Consider the following 21,510-nt stretch of genomic DNA (forward strand, 5'->3'; position numbering starts at 1 on the left):
GAGCTAATAGACAACTATTGTTATTTATCTTTATTCATGCTCCAGTTGTGGCTTTCAACTTTTACTTCTTCCTGGTGCAGGTTTCTAGGTTATCGCAATGGGTGTGAGAGGATAGCAGCAGCTATAAAATGCCAGCCTGCTGATTAGATTCTAGGTGTGATCTTATCTGTCCTGTATGTGCCACCTGACATAGCTTATTGCTGCACATAAGCACCTGGTTGAAATTCCCCACCCTTTCACCCTTACTGTTTCCAGACCCAGTGATTAACACTAATATTAGTCAGTATCATGGCAGTGACTTGTGAACAATCATTGAATGATAACACAGAATAACAGAGTAATACATTTTTTATAGAGGTGTGACAGATGCTATAGTTCTCCGTAGTGTGATAGCTGGCTAAAATTATAACTCCACTTTTTATATTAACTGGCAATATAGTGAGATTACTGAGCTTAAAGCATATTTAGTTGCCCGGTTTGGAAAACATAAGCCAGTAGCTATAAATACTGGAGAAATATCAAACCACTGGGCACTGATATCCATAATAAAATACTGTAGCACATTGAAGGTAAAGGCTGATACCACAGCTGCTCTGATAACCATTCGGAGTGATGTGTGGAAAAGAAAAACACTAGTATAGAGTGCTATTGGTATGAAGCTAAGAGTTGGTACTGACATGACCAATAACACAATAACATGTCCAACAGGCAGTGTGTCCAAGATTAAAAAAAGTTTTATTTTCCACTAATAAAACTCATGAAAGCAACAGCAAAAAATTATAGATCCAATATAATAAAATGCAACACAATATGGCCCATACACATAGATAAATAAACCGCTTACCTCACCAGCCATAGTACATACAGTATATAGGGATCCTGCTTGTCATTTTAAACTTTTTTTTTTTAATCAGCATTTAAAGTTGGATGATACAGGTACAGTAACCCCTTTCCCTGTATCCTAACCCTTCCCACCCCTAACCAATCCCCACCAGAACAGCAAAGTCCAATGTAACCATAAACAGTCTCATCTGTGTTTGCCCATTATATCCCTTAGTAAAGTGGGTAGAACTGGAGTGTGAGAGCATCTCAGTGAATAGTACTACAATGTTTACAATAAATGTAAGGATCATCCTCCCCATGGACTAGAATGATAAATGATGGTCCATTTTAAACGAGGCACCTTTTTTAGCCAAAACCCCTCTTATGTGCACTCCACTGATTCTGGTTTCACTTGCTGCTTACGTAGGGTTTAACTTCCCGAACTTGAGACCCACCCACTTGACATCCTGCTGCCCACTAAGAGTGCCCTTACTGGCCACTGAGTTGCTCTTATTGTACAAGTGAACATCAAGCACTTGTCCTCTTAAAATTGGGTAAGCCATGTCCTTCATAGCAAGGCAACCCTTGGAACCAAGCTAATACTACATCCTATTGTCTAGTGGAAGCTCTTCAGTGGTTAATGAGGGCACTTTGCCTGTATAGGGAAATAGTTAGAAGGTGGGTCTTAGATCCAGATGGTAAGGCTCAACCCAGAAGTTGGAATGGAAAATGGAGAGCATAGAAGATTTTTGGCTAACAAGGTATTACCAGACAATCTCTTATCCCTACACTTATGCCGGCTCTAGACAGGTAGAAAATCGGCCGATTTTTTTTACCATTGATGGTAACGTCGGCCACTTGAACAACCGATTTTTCGTTTTTTAAAAGAAAAATCTGCAGTTTTTCTCCCCATCTATGGCCTGCATTAGGCTGGGCTTTTAAGTGTTTAAAATGGCTGATCTTCTTAAGGCATTTTTTACAAAGCTGATTGTTCCAATAAGCTAACTTTGCATGTCATATTTGACAAAAAGGTGCAGATGTGCTTTTGTATGTAATCCTTTCATGCACTTACATTGGACTTTCATTGAGAAGCATTAAAATAGCTGGTAGATTCACTTTAACAAGGTTTTTACATTATGTTAGCATTTAGCCAGTCTTTGATAGCGTGATGCTAGAGTAGGGTTGCCACCTCATCCCTTTTAAACCCAGACACATCTTAATTTTACAGGTTCTGTGGCTGATTAAGGTCGTAATGAAAGTCACTTAGTGCCTTATCAGCTTTAAATTAGCCTCATAACCTGTAATGTTCGGGTTTAATGGAATGAGGTGGCAACCCTATGCTAAAGGTTCCTGCAAAATTCAGATATTTGTGAAATAAATGTCCTAAACACAACCCCCTTTGCAAGCTGTAACCTGTTTATTTGGCTAGTGTTTGGCTAGTGTACGCGTAGGTTGAAGATCAGGGTGGTGGGATTGTCTGTCGCTGTGCAGGACAATTGCCACGGTCAGGTGGTCCTGCTTTGACAGATGGTGACAACAGTTGGACATCCTATATGTATAGTATAGTATTTGCCTGCATAGATCTGTTGCTGAATTGCTGACTACACTAGAGAAATTCAGTAACCAAGTTAGGGCTCATTTACACTTGCTTCATAATGTGGCATTGGGCACCCTTTTTAAACCACTCTGAATGCCAATCAAAGCACCTGTCACTAAAAAAAATTGTATGATTACAGTCCTGTTTACATGTTGTGTTTGCTTAGCTTTAAAAATTATACCCCATGTTGCGTTCTTGGTGCTTCAAAACGTCTTCAAAGTCTCCAAAGAAGTTTATGACAAACCTCAATTACAGCACCTGCAGCTTTTGAGAGACTTTTATTCAGCTTTAGCTTCGCTATGTTTTGGAGGTATTGCGGATATGAGATATCCCAGGATGCACTGGGAGACCCAACAAGTGAACCAGAAAGACGTCATCAGCAGTCACTTCCGGTTCATGCGTATATATTGTGGTGCCTGGTGCAGACTTCACATCTGGTGTGCAGCATGAAGCTGAGCAGGGTCTGGATTGGAGAGGAGTAACTAGCGGACAGCACACATTGTGTGCAACATGGGCATGGATGTTGAGCGGGGACTGGAGAAAGAAGGCTGAGCGGAGAAGGGTCAGCAGAGCTGGCAGATCAGAGCAGAGAAACTAACAATGTCACTTGTGGTGCACTGCATAGGAGCAATATAGCGGGAGGTGAGCGGGGACCAGAGAGAGAGGAGGATCAGCAAACCAGAGGATGGGTTACTACTGAGTGGGGGATCAAAAGAGCTTAGAGTTACTACTGAGTGGAGTATATGCATAGCTGGGAGTTACTGAGTGGGCATCAGAGCTGAGGATTACTACTGAGTGGGGGATCAGCAGAGCTGGGGGTTACTACTGAGCGGGAGATAAGCAGAGCTCAGGTTACTACTGAGTGGGAGATAAGCAAGGCAGGGGGTTACTACTGAGCCAGAGATCAGCAGAGCTCGGGGGTACTACTGGGTGCGGCATCAACAGAGCTGGGGGTGCTACTGAGCAGGGGATCTGCTGAACAAAGGTACTGATAAGGCGGGATCTGCTTAACAAGAGTACCCATGCTGAACAAGGGTACAAAGGAGCTTGGGATCTGCTGAGTGGGGTACTACTGAGCCAGGGTTCTACTGGGCCTCTTAAAACAAATAGAAAATCAATATACACACAGGGCATCTGCCAAGTTTCATTAAAGCATCAAAAACACATCAAAGCATATTTTGAAGTGGTAGGTGCTTTAATGAGTGTTGAAGTCGAAGTGTAATAGTTTACTGCTGCAGACATGCTTCTTAACATGTAGAAATACAAATCTTGTCTGGAGCTGTAATTTAAAGCCATACGGTGTATTGTAGTACTCTTGGAACCTTTGCATCATTTGTCAATAGTACAGTGAGCTGGAGTATCCCTTTAATTCTTACAGTTACACAACTTCAGTAGTTACCAGATGTCACCATAAACTGAATTAACACATAAGCAAAGAGTTTCTGATCCTTGCATGTTACAAGTATACACTGATCTTTCCGAACTTATCTATCTGCCACCATGGACACAAGTCCTGCATGCACACCACTGCACTAATGGAATATGTACCAGCAGATCCACTGCACTAATGGAATATGTACCAGCAGATCCACTGCACTAGTGAAATATGTAGCAGCAGATCCACTGCACTAATGGAATATGTACCAGCAGATCCACTACACTAATGGAATATGTACCAGCAGATCCACTGTACTAGTGGAATATGTACCTGCAGATCCACTGCACTAATGGAATATGTACCAGCAGATCCACTGCACTAATGGAATATGTACCAGCAGATCCACTGCACTAATGGAATATGTACCAGCAGATCCACTGCACTAGTGAAATATGTACCAGCAGATCCACTGCACTAATGGAATATGTACCAGAAGATCCATTTTGTAATTGTCTTATTTTTGCACTTAGCAGAGACCAAAGCTTTGCCAGGGAAACTACTAGCTTTACACCGTCTAAATTCTAAACATTTACATTATAATCTAAATACACAGAGTGTTGGAATAGCGGCATTGTCTGCTTTAAAGAAGTGTAGGGATAGATAGTGTCAATAGTTAGGTTGCAGAGCCTGTTTTTATTCTCATACATTGATCGCTGGGCTTCCCTGTGTATTCTCAGCTGCAGGAAACCTTGATGAGTAGAGAGAAGGATCTGGACACTCTGAAGTTGGATGCAGAACTGCTGGAACAAGCCACGCAGGCCCGGATCGCTGAGAAAACTGCAGGTAACACAAAGCCTTTACGTGGATGAGACATGCGGTTGCACAAGTGACGTGGCTGACTTAATGCAAGCTTTATTTGCTCAGGGAGGAGAAGGAATGACTTTTCTTTCCTGAACTTTTTGTTTGGCGGTTTGGAAGTGCTTGTATGGCTCTGCGAGGAAGATCCTGGTACTGGTATTAGTGAGGACTCTACCTTCATTCAGGCTGATTTGGGCATTAAGCGTCTTGTTAGCACCATGTCAATCCAATCACAAAGAGCTTGTTTGTTTAGCTGGTAGGTCTTGAACAAACAGAGCAGCAGAGAGGAGGGAGAGCGAAGAAATAGCAGCTTGTATTGTGCACCAAGGATCTTACGCATCACATTCTGACTCTGTACCATTAGGGTGACACTCCAGTCAGAAAAAAAAAATGTTCCCTAGCTACCTGAAAATGTTTTTTGTCTGTGTAACTAGTGCTTGGCTATGTTGATGTCCCTAAGGCTGGACATACCCTTGGGCTCCAAAAAAGTGGATTTTAAGGTTAACAGAACCTAGTGGACGTTTATAAGCCAAACAGTGACTGCATCCTATAAGGTGCAGTCACAGGTTGGCAAAACCATTGTATTCATGGGTGTCACTGGTGCCTAAATACAATAGCTGGCAGTGGAGAGTCCTCTATCCAGGTTGTTACTGTGGACAGGGGAATCATTCATAGTTACCTTTAGGCTGTATACCTTTTACTATCCCACTCTCTGATCTTCTGATCTCATACTTATTTATTTAGGTGTCTCAATGCTTCTAAACTCTTTTTGACCTTTCATCTTACCTCCTGTCCCACCTGATAACAATGCATGTTATATGACACTATCATAGCTGCAAAATAGGAGAATGTTTCAATCATCCCTGATCTACCTGTTCTTCTTATATAAACAGCTAGCACAGACACTCCCACTGTCAGCTGGGTTTCAAATGTCAGCTGATGTGCTAGACATGGTAGGAATTTAATATGGTTTTAGGTAATTACACGTATAACTTCAGCAATTGTTAGTAGTAGAATCATACCGGTTTTAAAAAAGAAAAACATTCGACTCATTTCAGTTAAACTATATGATCAATTTTCATAACCGTCTATATTTTCAGCAATGGCTGCCAGCGATGGCTACAAATTACACTCAAATTGCTATAAATAACATATATGTGAATTTGAATTGATGTTAAAATGGTAGTAAACTAACTAAAAAAAAATCTGTTCCCCTCCAGTGGGTGCTGTCACTGCTGCCGGGGCTTCCAGGTCCACGGGCTCTGGCCATCCGAAAAGCCAGGTTGCAATGATGTTCCGATCGCTACAAGGCGTTCTGCATTCCCCAGCAAACTCTATGCCTGATTACAAATGATCACTGCGCATGTGACTATGACGTCATTGGCTACTGCCGATGTGAATATGTCCTAAACGGTGCACATTGAGGAGACAATCATTGTACCTATGGGTAAGCCTTAGAGTGAGCTTACTTGTAGGTACAAGTTCATATACAGAGATTACTACCGCTTTAGGACTTACTATATTTTTGCTAATGTTTGATGTTTTTTTCTTTTTATCCCACACTACGAGGCCCATTTATAAAGTAGCATCATGTCCTCACCAGGGCCATAGAAATGAAAACAAAATCTTTGCACATATTTAGAAAGCACAGTAGTGCTGTATGTACCTTTTTGCTTCACTTGCTTTGGGACTTTGAAATAAGTAAACCCCATTTTAATGAACAGGGAAGAAAAAGTGCCAGGAAAAGAAAACCAGTCCCTTGGCTTTGACAGGCTCTCCTCCTATCACAGAGTATTCTCGGCAGTGCTCATGGCCCCTGATCAATAGAGAGCTGTAGTGACTTAGCTAGGCAGACGGCTGCTCTCACACAGTGCGTCCATCAGCATGCTGCCAGGGAAGGGGAGTTTAAGGTGTCACTGGGGGCATTTAAAGACTTTGTATGTTCCCTGAGTTCATTTATTTAAAGGGGTTTTGAAGGTTGGGTTAAGGTGTGGATGTGATAAATGCTTATTACTACTACCTGCTGCAACCTCAACATTTCTGCCCACTACTGATAAATACCAGGCTGTTCTGATGGTAATATTTTGATACCTCTCAATAGTGCCGAAGCTTGCCCGCCTCTTCATGCAACCTACACATTCCTTTTGGCCAGTAAGATAGCCCACCACAGTAATGGTCCATTATAAATGTGTGGGGAGGACTGACGCTAGCAGCAACATCCAGCATTACCTGAATATGTCAGAGCTGTCCCCGTCACAAAGTAATGGTATTCCAGTTCTTCATTGAATACAAACTGAAATATTACCATATTGCGCTTTCTGTTGCCCAAGTGTACCTGGACCTGCACATTGTATATGGTAATTTATCTGTTGGAAATGACCAAATCTAAAATGCTTTCCATTTAGTTGGTTCAGTTACCACTTGTGTAATATAACTGGAGTGGATATGCCTGTTTCTAAAAACACCAGTTTAATTGTCCTGCCATTGTCTGGTCTGTTTTCTGGAGTTCAGCTTTAAATATACCATCAAAAAGAATTTTGATCCTACCAGAAATCCATTGCATTTGTGAGCTCCTTTGAACTCTGCTTGTCCTGCACTGAAATATCTAGCAGTGTTCTGCTTACTGTAGAGACATATAAAACATTTTGGTAACCGCACACCATACCAAACCGTATGAGAGATGGTAGCAGTCTCCGCTCACTCCGTTTAGGCCACACCCATGATGTGATTTGCCCCACCCTTGGGCTTAGTCATGGAGGTGTTATTAGGCCATCCTAGTTTTCTGTGTGAACTACAGAGCATTTCTTCCATATGCTATGGAGATTAGGAAAGTAGAAGGTATTCTGTAGTCTTAACATGTTTGAAGTGTCAACTATCTTTGCATTTTTTTTTTTTGTAGTAATCAGTCTTCATACCTAATTTGTTCAGAACAAAATATTTATACACCTGAAAAAGAATGGATATGTGAAAATGGCAATTGACAATACTAAAAAAAATATTACATATGAATTCTGTGTGTTGATAAACACATCCGAACCACAAAGTATATTGGTGTGAACTGGGCCTCAGGAACTCCAACATGCTAAGAAAACAGAGTAGAGTTGACCAGAAAAAACTCATGGTTTCAACCACTTTCCACATGTTCTGTTTTTTCCTAGACGCAAGAAAAGCTTAACAAAATAATCACATTGAAATCAGCAAGCAGTGTGTATTCATTTTCTGCTATAAATTGATTTTAATCCACAGATTAGACCTTCCTAAAACATCTGGCTTGATGAGAAATCCGCATAGAGGTTCTGTGTGTTAGCCTGGGGAAGAGGCAGGTAAACGCAGAGAAATTAGATCATTTTACATACATCCCATCAATGTGCATAGACTAACATGGAGACAAGTGCAGACCTGTGGGGCTGATTTCTGCTTCAGTGCAATATACATATGAGTTTTATGATATTTAGAAACATTTGATTTTTCTACATAGAATTTAGCAAATGTATGAATATATTATGTGTAGTATTTTTGTTTAGAGCTGAACTCTAGGCAGATATAAAAAAAAAAACCGATGAATACAGCTCTGTATATATTAATACATCATTACAGTATTTTCTTTCAACGCAAGCAGTGTAAGTACCTGAATATGACAAGCCTTTTGAAGTCCCTTATAAAGCAGAGCTCAGACTGAGAGAGGGAGCGGCAGAACTGGGAACCAGTCAGTTGTGCTGCAGTGCTCATGTGTTAGCAAGTGACTGGGGGACAGACAAGACTTGTAATTGAACTTACCTGAAGCTGAGAAAAGTCAGGTCCCCTGCCCTGCCTGGCATGGATTTACTATGTGGCAGACCTGGGTAAAACGCAGAAATGGATTGACAGATACACATCCCTTGGCAGATAAAACGGTTTCTGTATATTTATTTTAGTTGCATATTTAACTGTTTGAAGTTCAGTTTCAAAGGACCTATTGGCCCAAATGTGATATGTTGAGTTGTCCTCTGCCTTCCCAAATATCTGCTGCCCTTCTCTGCATTCATTTCAGTACTGGGATATCAGCTAAACTGGTGACCAAACCCGTACTGTTGTTCAAGAAATTTTATCTATCCTACTATCCAGTAAATATTGAAATATTGACCTAAGTTGAACTGACTTTTAATAAACTCAAAGCCAGGCATTTGTCAAAGTATATTTATTAGCCTAAAGGCATTTCTTGATGTCCAAAGAATTTATGATGGCACTTGTGATGTCTCAAGCACTGACACCCACCTTTAGTTTGGGTCAATGATGTGTGCCCATAGCAACCAATTAGAATTTTGCTTCCTTATATGAAATTAGTGAAAAATGAATTCTGCCCGTTTTGTATTGCATTTTACCTTACAGAATGCATTTGATTGGGTGAAAAATACAATTATGCACCTCTAGAGAGGTAAAATCCCTTTTAATGTGACAGTGGCCAATGGCATGGAAGTGTAGTGCTACCCCTGCAGGGGCCACTTGAAATGCTTGTTTCCAGTGGTTGCCCTGACCTTTCAAGCCTCCCGACACCTTTAACACTCTGGGTTTAGATGTCTTAGAAATATGTATTTCAACAATATAGAATAATAATGCAAGAGACACGGTTCTTTAGTAACACCTCTAGATTAGACTTGATCAAAAGAGTAGGCTACAGGAATAATGGGTTTAGGATATACACCCCCAGTTGATTCATAAAAGCAGAACACTGATGAAATAGAGATAACTAATTAGCAACTTTTAACAGGTTATACAGTCATGAGTAGTAAGCTTCAACTATTTAATTGTGACACCAGCAGGAAGAGGGGGAAGGAAATGCTTCTTGACTTATCAGCTCTCCGTGCAACAGGGCATGTAGAGAATTATGTAAATGTATGCTCTGGCATAAATAGGGATAAATACCATTAATTGAATAACAATGACCGTAGAAGAGGTCCCTTTAACTAGAGATTGCAACTTGAGTCCTGTGATGTTTTAAGTTCCTGATATAGTGGTACCTGCTGTCTTCTGCTTGCAATGGTGGGGCCCATAAGCATTAGTGAATACTAGTATATCAATTAAGTTAAACAGATAAGCTGTGGCACTGCTCAAAGCAAAGGTCTTTGGGAGCTGAGGTCTAAAGGTGTCTGCATGCAGTACTTGCCCAGGCTGTTGGCTGTTTGCAGGGAAGTGTAGAGTTACCGCTTGACGGCCTGTCAGCGTGGCAAGCAGAGATGTCTTGATGTGAAAACATGAGAGAGAATACTGTGAAGGAGCCAGGCTTCTGATTCCATACCCAATAAGATAACATTTGGTGTCGGAGTACCAGCTATGGAAGTAATAGAGCAATATCTTAGCATAGCTTCTGAAAGCATTAGCAAGACCACCATATATGATAGGGAGTGCCAATTAAGCTGCAGTTTCTCCAACAGGAGGGAAAAGTGGAAGGGTAGATAGGTGCCAGTTTATATGGAGTATGATACCAGTTATGGAAAAGTTTTTGAATGGATTCCCTGTAAGTTATGCATTTGGATGATTTCAGAGTCAAGTTAAGCACTTGGATCCATTGCATGGAGGGGAAGTTAAGTTGAAATTTGTGTTCCCAATATGTCATGGCAGACATTTTGGCAAGTGAAAGAAGATAATAGATGTAAAAAGTACCTTTCTGTCATGGGGCAGGATGATCATAGAAGCGTAGTAAGTCTTCAATAAAAGTATTGTGGCTCTATGCTATTCATGAAAGAGCAGATTGTACACAAAGATATTTGAAGACGTCTCTACGATCAATGTTATATGAGGTGCTAATGTCCTGGAAGGAGTGAAGATGGTCATTTGTAAATAAGTCTTTCCTGCATGTCTCCAAGTCCGTAGTTAAATATCTGGGATAAGAAGTTCCAAAGCATCAAGTGGAAGGACCTGCAGGGGTTCCATGGGGATGCCGTTGGTGGATTGAAGGATTGCTCTCCACACCTTGGTAGAAGCATTAGCTTTGTTGAGAAGATAGTGAGGAGGACGGAGTGAGATGAGTAAGGCGCTAGGAGCCACTTGGGGTCTAGAGTTCCCAATGCTTAGATCACCAGTATTTTGCTGGGTGAGTGCCATTCCTAAGAATTTGTAATTAATCTTGTTTTTTATACCCTCAGTTGAGCAATGGTGTGTTACCTAGCTTTTAGCACATTTTAAGGATTTCTTATATTTTTTCTATTATCTAGTTTGTAGCCCTGATGAAGGGGGAATGCTGAGTCCCCGAAATGCATTGGAATTGCATAATACAATCTTTAAAGGACTATACAAGATGGTGTGAAATCATTACACATTCACATTGTTTTTACAGTGGATATAAAAAGTCTACACACCCCTGTTAAAATGTCAGGTTTCTGTGATGTAAAAAAATGAGACAAAGATAAATAATTTCAGAACTTTTTCTACCTTATTAATGTGACCTATAAACTGTACAACTCAGTTGAACAACAAACTGAAATCTTTTAGGTGGAGGGAAGTAAAAATAAAAAACTAAAATAACATGGTTGCATAAGTGTGCACACCCTTAAACTAATATAAATCAAAACAATGCAGCGCTAAAATTAAAATTGTGAAAATACCCATCTACAGTGCATATTCATCAAACTTGTCAGTTCATGATATAAATATATAAGAAGTCCAATAATCAAACAAGCTCTAAATTGTAGAATTCACAAAGTAGTGGCAAACTCCTGGCTGTTCCGTAAGGCAATAGTACAATAATGCACTTACCAGAAGTACATACAAACTGAGCGTTGTATGTAAATATTCCACATGGACATCAGGATCTGGTCATCAGAATGGCGTCATCTAGGGCTGCAGCAGACTCCCAGGGATGGTGTCACTTACTCATGGGGGTCATCACAGGCTCACCAGAAGGGTCCAACGTCGTCCAGATTCCATAGACTCCTCCACCTTAGGTGGCTCAGAATAAACGAGCCAGGGAGGCAAAATATTGCTAATAGTGTGATACTGTTTAATGAAGATCCAAAGTAAAATTGCAAACTGCAAAACACTCACATGTGATACAGCAGAGAAGACTATCCAAACATAGCCTCACAAATAAATTATCCAAATGGGGTATAGCGTCAAATAGAGGGATTCCCCTGACATGTTTTGTGCGAACCGCACGTTATCAAAGGGGTAGATCCTCTCAATCCAACGCTGTCTAAATGAATGTGGCCGCGCATGCGCAGTAGCGCCGCGTGCTAACAAACGCGACCGCGCATGCGCGACTGACGTCAATACTGCGGACACACCGAAGCCAGTGCGCACCCTGATGCACTTCACTGGCCGAAGACTATCCGCAGTCAGCCCGCAACATGAAACGATCATGTGCAATGACGTCACACGCCACGGACATCGTGGGAACATCCCACACAAGGAAGCGTGTTAGTAGTCAGCTTCCTGGATATAGAACTTTCCCCCACTCTGGTAATTCTTACATATGGGTGGGGAAAAGGACACATGGGGATATATACAATCAATGGACAGTGCAGAGAACTATTATACATATGCTGGCCGGGGGTCACATACCATTTGATCTAGGGAAAACCTAGGTGAGCCAAAACCAAATGTCCCCAGAGTTGAACAAGCAGACTCCATTTTCTAGAGGCCAACATTCTGCAAATCCACAGTGGCAGACATCCACCCCTATGTTCACCATTTTTGTGAATAAAATAGATAACGAATCCCACCCATCAAAATAGGCTTTTTGTGAACTAAATTTGTACATAATAATATAAAATAAAAAGTCACATGTAAATACAGCATGAATAAAACATATATAAAACCTATGTCCATATAAAAATTGAGCTCAAAACATGATCAAAAGTCCGTATAGAATATAAATAACATAATCTGATAAACAAGTAAATGAAAGGCATTATCTTAGCATATTATAAAAATCTGTATAATGCATTTTAGAATAAATTATATAACCATAGTGATAGGAAACCATATACACATAGAGAATCAACTATTGTCAATGAAGCAGTTGATGTCGAGATCCACATTTAGGCCCTGGGGGGATAGGGACTTCATACCCACAATCCATTTGGTCTCAAGTTGTGAAATGGCCCTCTTTTTGTGACCCCCTCTCCAATGTGGTATAATAGAGTCAATGGCCGTAAATTTCAATGTACTGGGATCTCTGTCATGGTGGTCCCTAAAGTGTTTAGACACTGAATGATATTTAAAACCCTTCTTGATATTATTAAAATGTTCCCTTAGACGGTCCCTCAGGCACTGTAGATGGGTATTTTCACAATTTTAATTTTAGCGCTGCATTGTTTTGATTTATATTTACTACTGAGGTGCTGAGGTATACCTTTCATGCTAGCGGCTTTATATCATTTTACATACTTTTCTCAAGCATACATCTTTATTTGCGCTCGTTCATTTCACTCTATTTTGATACCCTTAAACTAATACTTTGTTGAAGTACCTTTTGATTTTATTCCAGTACTCAGTCTTTTTGGGTATGAGTCTATCAGCATGGCACATCTTGACATGACAATATTTGCCCACTCTTCCTTGGAAAAACACTCCAAAACTGTCATATTGCTCGGGCATCTCATGTGCACAGCCCTCTGCAGATCACCCCACAGATTTTCGATTGGATTCAGGTTTGGGCTCTGGCTGGGCCATTCCAAAACTTTAATCTTCTTCTGGTGAAGCCATTCCTTTGTTGATTTGGATGTATGGTTTGGGTCAAGCAGAATCAACAGACCTATTCACCCAAAATCAAAGCTTTGCCTAACAAAAACTTCATTAGCTCAGTTAACGTAACAGTCCAAGTTAAAAAACAAAATGTATCTTTAGTATGCAGTTCCTGATTAGTAGCAGCAAGTCACTTCTACACGACTGTGCCTAGGCAATCTCTGTTATTTTAGGGGTACAGTTGCCTGTCAAGCATGGTTGCCAACTGTCAGTAAATTTACTGAAGGTTTGTAAAAAAAATCAATGATTTTTACAGCTGTCAGTAAATGTCTATTAGAGAAAAATTTTATGTCAGAAAAATGTGTCCTTTTTTTCAGGCAGGTTAGTGTTGGCTCGGCAAGTGTAAGAACCCCTTGACAGCTTGATGCAGCAGCAGCCAGGCAGAGTTTGGAGCCAGTTTGGATTATTTTTAAATAGAAGTGGGCTGGAGCTGGCAGGGGGAAGGAGCTGGTGGCAGCATTTGATGATCCTGCTCCTCTAGTTTCGGCTGCGGAATGATCTGAACTGTGCTCTGTCTGCTGCCTCTCTGCATAGATAGTGCTTGTCTGGTGGCTACAGCTCCTGAAGCCTGTGCCCAAGGCCCCATGTGCCCCACAGCTACACTACACTCTCCTCTTGAGTAACCTGTCCTGCTCTTCTGCAGCCACAGTTCTCTATCAGGTACTGTCAAGGAGGGGGATTTGGGGGTGGGAGTAAAGCACTGTACTGGGGGAGGGAGCAGTTTAGTGGAAAAGGTGGCACCTCTGAACCTTGCACTTTGTATGCAGAGCACCCCTGAACCCTCCACTCTGTATGCAGCACACCCCTGAACCCTGCACTCTGTACAAGCTCACCCCTGAACCCTGCACTCTCTACGCAGCGCACCCCTGAAGCCTGCACTCTGTATGCAGATCACCCTGAAGCCTGCACTCTGTACGCAGCGCGCCCCTAAAGCCTGCACTCTGTACGCAGCGCGCCCCTGAAGCCTGCACTCTGTACGCAGCGTGCCCCTGAAGCCTGCACTCTGTATGCAGCACACTCTGAAACCTGCACTCTGTATGTAGCACACACTTGAACCCTGCACTCTGTATGCAGCACACTCTGAAAGCTGCACTCTGTATGTAGCACACACTTGAACCCTGCACTGTGTATTTTTTCTACTGAATGTGAATTTTGCATTGAAATACTATGTCACAACCCCATTGCGCAGCCCTATTGAGCTCATCAAGTAAGTTTGACAGGTGATGCCGTCTGTGAAACCTGACATGTCAAGCTAAAATTGCTGCACTATGAGCTAAGCATCGAGGCCATGGCAATGTGTACTCACCCAAGGAGTTGTTATGTTCATTTAGAGGTAGGTAGTCAGAAGCGGTTCTGTTTATTCATCCTCTTTTAGTCTACTCCCACTATTAGGTGCAATCTGGTGCCCATTGCGGTCTTTGGCATTCATCACATAACGTGCTTTACAATTGTATCCCAGCAGGGTGGCTGAATTTGTCATGCTGTGTTGACTTTTTAAATGTAAACTAGGCCAATTACCTATTATCGGTATTGTCAGTGTTTACATATTGTGTTTGTACTGTTTAAATATCTATTGTTTTACTTTCTAATAGGAGTTTTCTCAGGTTGTCAGTAAAAAATTGTGCCATCACAAAATTTTCCATATTCTGTCACTTAAAAAAAATTTGCGGGAGATTGGCAACCCTGCTGTCAGGGCATTGGCATCATCAATAATATGCACCCACTACTTCCTCTGATCACTAGATTACAATTATGGTGTCATTAAGGAGAGAGGGTAAGGGGACCACGGGATGAAAAGATGGACTTAGGAAAAAGAGTAGCTGTAGAATGCGCGCATTACATGACATATCTAACACTGTTTGAAGCATACGTTTTTCTGGGTCTAGGTAAGCTTTAAAATGAAAGTGTCCCTATCCTTTCACCAAACCTGTAAACTTTGTGTACCTTGGTTATGTGTCCTTCAAGGTGATGGCAAGGCTCCTGCTTCACAAATTTAGGGCTGCTAAACAAGCTGCTTATTAGGCCTGTGCTTTTATTTCACACTGGAAAATATACCATTGTAGGTCCCTTTCACTTCTGGTTTGTTCACTTACTTGCCAGTCAAGCCCTGATGAAAAGGGCCCTTAGACCCCCAAAACACTTTGGCTACTTTTTCAGTTGTACCTCTGACCTTTAATGGAATAAAGTTGTATCTGGACTTTTTAGCAGTGGCGTGGCGCTTCAATTTCAACACTTTATATATACTGCTTAAAAAAATGTCATGCACACTGCAAATCCCATAGTCCATAGTTCATCGTCCAAGCTAAAAGCAAGAAAAAGGGGTAGCTTTGTTCCTACATACAGTGGGATCATGGAGAACGAACAGAGCTACCCTCTAACAGGAAGTCAGATAAAAAAAATAAATACATTTGGAGACTTGGAGGAGGGTGAGAACAATAAAAGGTACTTTTTAATTGAAAAAAATACATACTTGAATATAATTTTTCACCTTACCAACTATTCAGTGTCTGCTACCCCTCTCTGCCAATTCCTCCATTGGCTTCCACTAAAACTAAAATACGAACAATAACTTATAATGCCATGCACAACTCGGCCCCTAGCTACATTATCAACTTAGTCTCAAAATACCAACCAAACCGTTCTCTTTATTCCTCCCAAGACCTCCTGCGTTCTAGCTCTCTTGTCACCACCCATGCTCACCTCCAGGACTTCTCCTGAACCCCTCTCATCTTATGGAACTTCCTATCCCAATCTGTCTGGCTCTTTCCTGCTCTGCCTACTTTTAGGTGATCCCTTCTAAACCCTTTTCTTCAGAGAAGCCTATCCAGCCTCCACTCAATTGTACTTTCACTTCCTCCAACATCTTATCCCCTACAGTTTTTACCTTTTTGTAGCTCTTGACCCTTCCTTTTAGATTGAGTTTGCATACATACTCTAAACTTACAGAAATTAAAGTGGAACTAAATCCATCAATCAGTGTAACTATTTTCCAAAACCGTTACATTCAAGGCATGCTGTGAACGATACTTGTCACTGTTGCTTGTGCTTTCAGCCAAACCGTCAAACCAAAAAGAATGGCTAGTGTGATAATAGATCACATATGTAGCACCATGGTGAATCAAACCAAGGCTAAAATGGCAGCTTCCTTGGCTATAAAGGACAAGTGGGTTTAGTCCCATTGTAAGGCTGGCTTCACACCTGTCTGCTCCACTGTGTTGCATTCACATTAATTTCATTAACCGCTTCCCGTCCACCCTATAACAGAAATACTGCAACAGGGTGGCACAGGTGCTCAAAATCACGTGTGTGTTTGTGTGTGTGTGTGTGTGTGTATATATATATACAGTCATGGCCGAAATTGTTGGCACCCTTGATATTTTTCCTGAAAATCAAGTATTTCACACAAAAAAGGTATTGCATTAACACATGTTTTGCTATACACATGTTTATTCCCTTTGTATGTATTGGAACAAATATAAAACAGAGGCAGAAAAGCAAATATGACATAATGTCACACAAAACCCCAAAAATGGGCTGGACAAAAGTATTGGCACCCTTAACTTAATATTTGGTTGCACACCCTTTGGAAAACATAACTGAAATCAGTCGCTTCCTATAACCATCAATAAGCTTCTGACACCTCTCACCCGGAATTTTGGACCACTCTTCCTTTGCAAACAGCTCCAGGTCTCTCTTATTGGAAGGACACCTTTTCCCAACAGCAATTTTAAGATCTCTCCACAGGTGTTCAATGGGATTTAGATCTGGGCTCATTGCTGGCCACTTCAGAACTCTCCAGCGCTTCTTTGCCATCCATTTCTGAGTGCTTTTTGACGTATGTTTGGGGTCATTGTCCTGCTGGAAGACCCAGGATCTTGGACGCAAACCCAGCTTTCTGACACTGGGCCCTACAGTGCGACCCAAAATCCTTTGGTAATCCTCAGATTTCATGATGCCTTGCACACAGTCAAGGCACCCAGTGCCAGAGGCAGCAAAACAACCCCAAAACATCATTGAACCTCCACCATATTTTACCGTAGGTACTGTGTTTTGTTCTTTGTAGGCCTCATTCCGTTTTCGGTAAACAGTAGAATGATGTGCTTTACCGAAAAGCTCTATCTTGGTCTCATCTGTCCACAAGACGTTTTCCCAGAAGGCTTTTGGCTTACTCAAGTACATTTTGGCAAACTGTAGTCTTGCTTTTTTATGTCTCTGTGTCAGCAGTGGGGTCCTCCTGGGTCTCCTGCCATAGCGTTTCATTTCATTTAAATGTCGACGGATAGTTCGCGCTGACACTGATGCTCCCTGAGCCTGCAGGACAGCTTGAATGTCTTTGGAACATGTTTGGGGCTGCTTATCCACCATCCGGACTATTCTGCGTTGCAATCTTTCATCAATTTTCCTCATCCGTCCACGACCAGGGAGATTAGCTACAGTGCCATGGGTTGCAAACTTCTTGATAATGTTGCGCACTGTGGACAAAGGCAAATCTAGTTCTCTGGAGATGGACTTGTAACCTTGAGATTGTTGATATTTTGCCACAATTTTGGTTCTCAGGTCCTCAGACAGTTCTCGTCTCCTCTTTCTGTTGTCCATGCTTAGTGTGGCACAGACAGACACACAATGCAAAGGTTAAGTGAACGTCTCTCCTTTTTATCTGCTTTCAGGTGTGATTTCTATATTGCCCACACCTGTTACTTGCCCCAGGTGAGTTTACAGGAGCATCACATGCTTGTAACATTCTTATTTATCCGCAGTTGTGAAAGGGTGCCAATACTTTTGTCCAGCCCATTTTTGGAGGTTTGTGTGACATTATGTCGAATTTGCTTTCTTTCCTCCCTTTTTTTGTTTTGTCCCAATACACACAAAGGGAATAAACATGTGTATAGCAAAACATGTGTTAATGCAATACGTTTCGTGAGAAATACATGATTTCCTGGAGAAATATCAAGGGTGCCAACAATTTCGGCCATGACTGTATATATATATATATATATATATATATATATATATATATATGGATGTGTGTGTGTGTGTGTGTATATATATATATATATATATATATATATATATATATATATATATATATATGTCAAGATATGAGGCAAGGGCAGATAATATGGTAGCCGCTAGCACAAAAGGCAAGGTAACAAACCCACAGTAATCAATTCAAATGTAAGTCCAGTGCTAAAGCATAAGTGACAAATGCAATCATAAAGTGCTTATGTGAAAAGAAGTGTTCATACAATATTCCAGTGAAATAAATCAAATAAAACGTCTCAGATCACATAGAATCATAAAAAAGCTCTGAAATTCTGAATATAAATAGTGGATAGTCCGTGGCACTGCAGGTCACAGAAGTGCCAAGTGATATATGTGTGCTTATTTAGCAATAAAGGTGATTATACATAGTCTGTGGCACTACAGGTCACAGCAATGCCCGGTGTTTGTGGAACTACAAGGTGCAGCAATACCAGCTGGGATGCTCATGATCCAACATAGGAATCCACCACCTTATATGAATGTGCACTCACCAGAACGCTACTTGTATAATAGCGTTGATGATGATCCTTATAGGGGGGGTCTTAGGAAGCCATAAATAGGAACCGGACTTATCCAGGGTCAGGGCTATGCAAAGCCAGCAAAGGACCCTCCTAGGGGGAGAAGCTCACCACAGGAGCCAAAGGTATGGCAATACAGTGTAGTATTTATTGTAAATAGTTAAAAGCAATCCACACGGATACAGCAAAGAGTTAAATGCATAAAAGCATACCAAAATGGCCACCGCTCTGAGCTTCGTCCACGGCTGCGTGATGCGTTAAAGTAACGCGGCGCGGTAATGCAAAAAATAGCCTGGTCAGGAAGGGGGGTAAACCCTCAGGAGGGAAAATGGTTAATTCATATAAATGGGCTGCCAACATACTAAAGCAGAAAAAAAATCTACATCTTTTCTTTTTTTTCCCAATGTGCACTATAATTCAAAAGAGTGTATTACCAAGGGCCACTACAAAGGTGTGTTGGAGTACCATTCAAATAAATCAAAAACACGACCTCCACTCACAGATTAAAGCAGTAAGAACTGACAATGACATACTGTAAATATGCTTGTATCTCTCTGGTGCGTTGTGTTAATGTGCGTGTGTTACGTCTTACATTCACATGCAATGTGTCAAGCTAGGCCATTCATTTGGATGCAAAAAATTAAAGAAAGATCTGTTTTGATTAGGGTTCTTAACACATTATCAAGGCATTTTCTGTAAACCAAGGAGTCTAATGTGTAATGATTTAAGTTCACAATAAGACAGCTTAGATCAGGGGTGGGCAAACTTTTTGACTTGAGGGCCGCAATGGGTTCATATATTGGACCCGGGGGCCGGACCAAGAGTAGATGAATGATGTGTATGTGTCATCCATAGTAAGTATAGTAATATTCCCCCATAGTAAGCATAGTAATTAATCCCCCATATAGTAAATCATCCCCCATATAGTAATTCATCCCCCCTATAGTAATTCATCCCCCATAGTAATTCATCCCCCATATAGTAATTCATCCCCCCTATAGTAATTCATCCCCCATATAGTAATTCATCCCCCATATAGTAATTCATCCCCCCTACAGTAATTCATTCCCCATATTAATTCATCCCCCATATTAAGTCCCCAAGTCCCCCCTGTGTCAATTCACTTACCTTTGCTCCGCGCGTTCCTCTCGCCGTGTTCCCGCGCCGTTTCGGTCTTCAGCCTAGCTCCCCTCCCCTCACGTTCGTCACGCTGCCCCGCCTACACACATCCTGACAGCCACATCCGCGGGCCGGATTAAAAGGTCTGCCGGGCCGTAGTTTGCCCATTGCTGGCTTAGATCATACAGCTTCAACCAGCAGACTGTATTAGAGTTTACATAGAACAATTTGTGTTTGGGTGTATAATAAAATCCATTTTTAAACCCTCTTAGACATTTGTCACTAGAACAGGTGTCACCATTGAAAGATGTCCCTCTCTTCCTATTCTGGTAAACATTGTAATATTTTCAATTGCCCATCGACCTTCTCTCTTAGTAGCAGTGGTCACCTGGACAATTGTAGAAGGTGAATCTTATCTGCGAGGACAAAGACAGTAATGAAAACCTGACAAGAGTTTCCCATGTCCCTACTCAAAAAAAAAACCAAAAAAAAAAAAACCAGTAAAATGATGGTTTTGATTTGATGCTCCGTCTTCCAATGCAAGTCTGTGAGTAGGCTAGCCTACTGAAAACAATGCACTTCTTGTGTACCTGATACCTTATTCCAACAGCTGGTAAAGTGGAAATTTAGTCTGAAAAGTAAAGCTGGCCATACATTATACAATTTTCCTTTAGATTTACCAAAAACCATATAATATGAGGTCAAACCTAAACAACACTTAGAATTTATATCCAGTCAGGCAGGCCCTTGCACTGCATAGTTGGTAAATCTAAAGGAGGTTGGTAGGTAGTAGTAGGTAAGTCTAAAGGAGGTTGGTAGGTAGTAGTAGGTAAGTCTAAAGGAGGTTGGTAGGTAGTAGTAGGTAAATCTAGATTTACCTACTAACCTCCTTTAGATTTACCTACTACTACCTACCAACTTCCTTTAGATTTACCTACTACTACCTACCAACCTCCTTTAGATTTACCTACTACTACCTACCAACCTCCTTTAAAGGAGGTTGCACAGAAATTGTACAAGAAAACTGTATAAAGTATGGCCACTTTAAGTCCTGCTAGATCACTTCAGGCTTTTGCAGGTACAGCTGTGTAAAACATTAAAAATAAGTGCCTATACTCTACAATATAGTGGTATAATGAGGCTGATTTACTCAAGGCAAATATACTGTGCACTGCAAGTGCAGTTGCTCTAGATCAAAGGGAAGCTCTGCTGATTTCTATCTTCCAATCACGTGCAAGCAAAAGTGCGGTTTTTATTTTCCTTGCATGTCATTGAGTATTCTTTGCAATGTGAAGTTTTACCTCATTTACTAAGCTCTGGAGCAACTGCACTTTTGAAGTGCACTTGCAGTGCACAGCATATTTGCCTTTAGTAAATCAAGCCCACTGTCTCACCCTGCTCTCTACATCCTCAGTTGATCTCTGTTTTTCGGCACTGTGCTGAAACTATAGAAG

At 41.2% G+C, this 21,510-nt stretch overlaps 1 protein-coding gene across 2 annotated transcripts in view; it reads left to right on the plus strand.

Annotated features, from left to right (window-relative positions):
- MIPOL1 (mirror-image polydactyly 1) overlaps positions 1 to 21,510 on the plus strand; it is a 539,082-nt gene that overhangs the window by 189,105 nt on the left and 328,467 nt on the right. For both annotated transcript variants that reach the window (XM_089680250.1, XM_089680252.1), the window contains exon 5: positions 4,535 to 4,640. In XM_089680250.1, the coding sequence (XP_089536376.1) occupies positions 4,535 to 4,640 (106 nt within the window). The remainder of the gene's footprint in view (positions 1 to 4,534; positions 4,641 to 21,510) is intronic.

This window comes from Staurois parvus, unplaced genomic scaffold (genome assembly GCF_062004578.1).
Source record: "Staurois parvus isolate SC_StPar_1 unplaced genomic scaffold, SC_StPar_1.0 ptg000237l, whole genome shotgun sequence".
NCBI classification, from domain to species: domain Eukaryota; kingdom Metazoa; phylum Chordata; class Amphibia; order Anura; family Ranidae; genus Staurois; species Staurois parvus.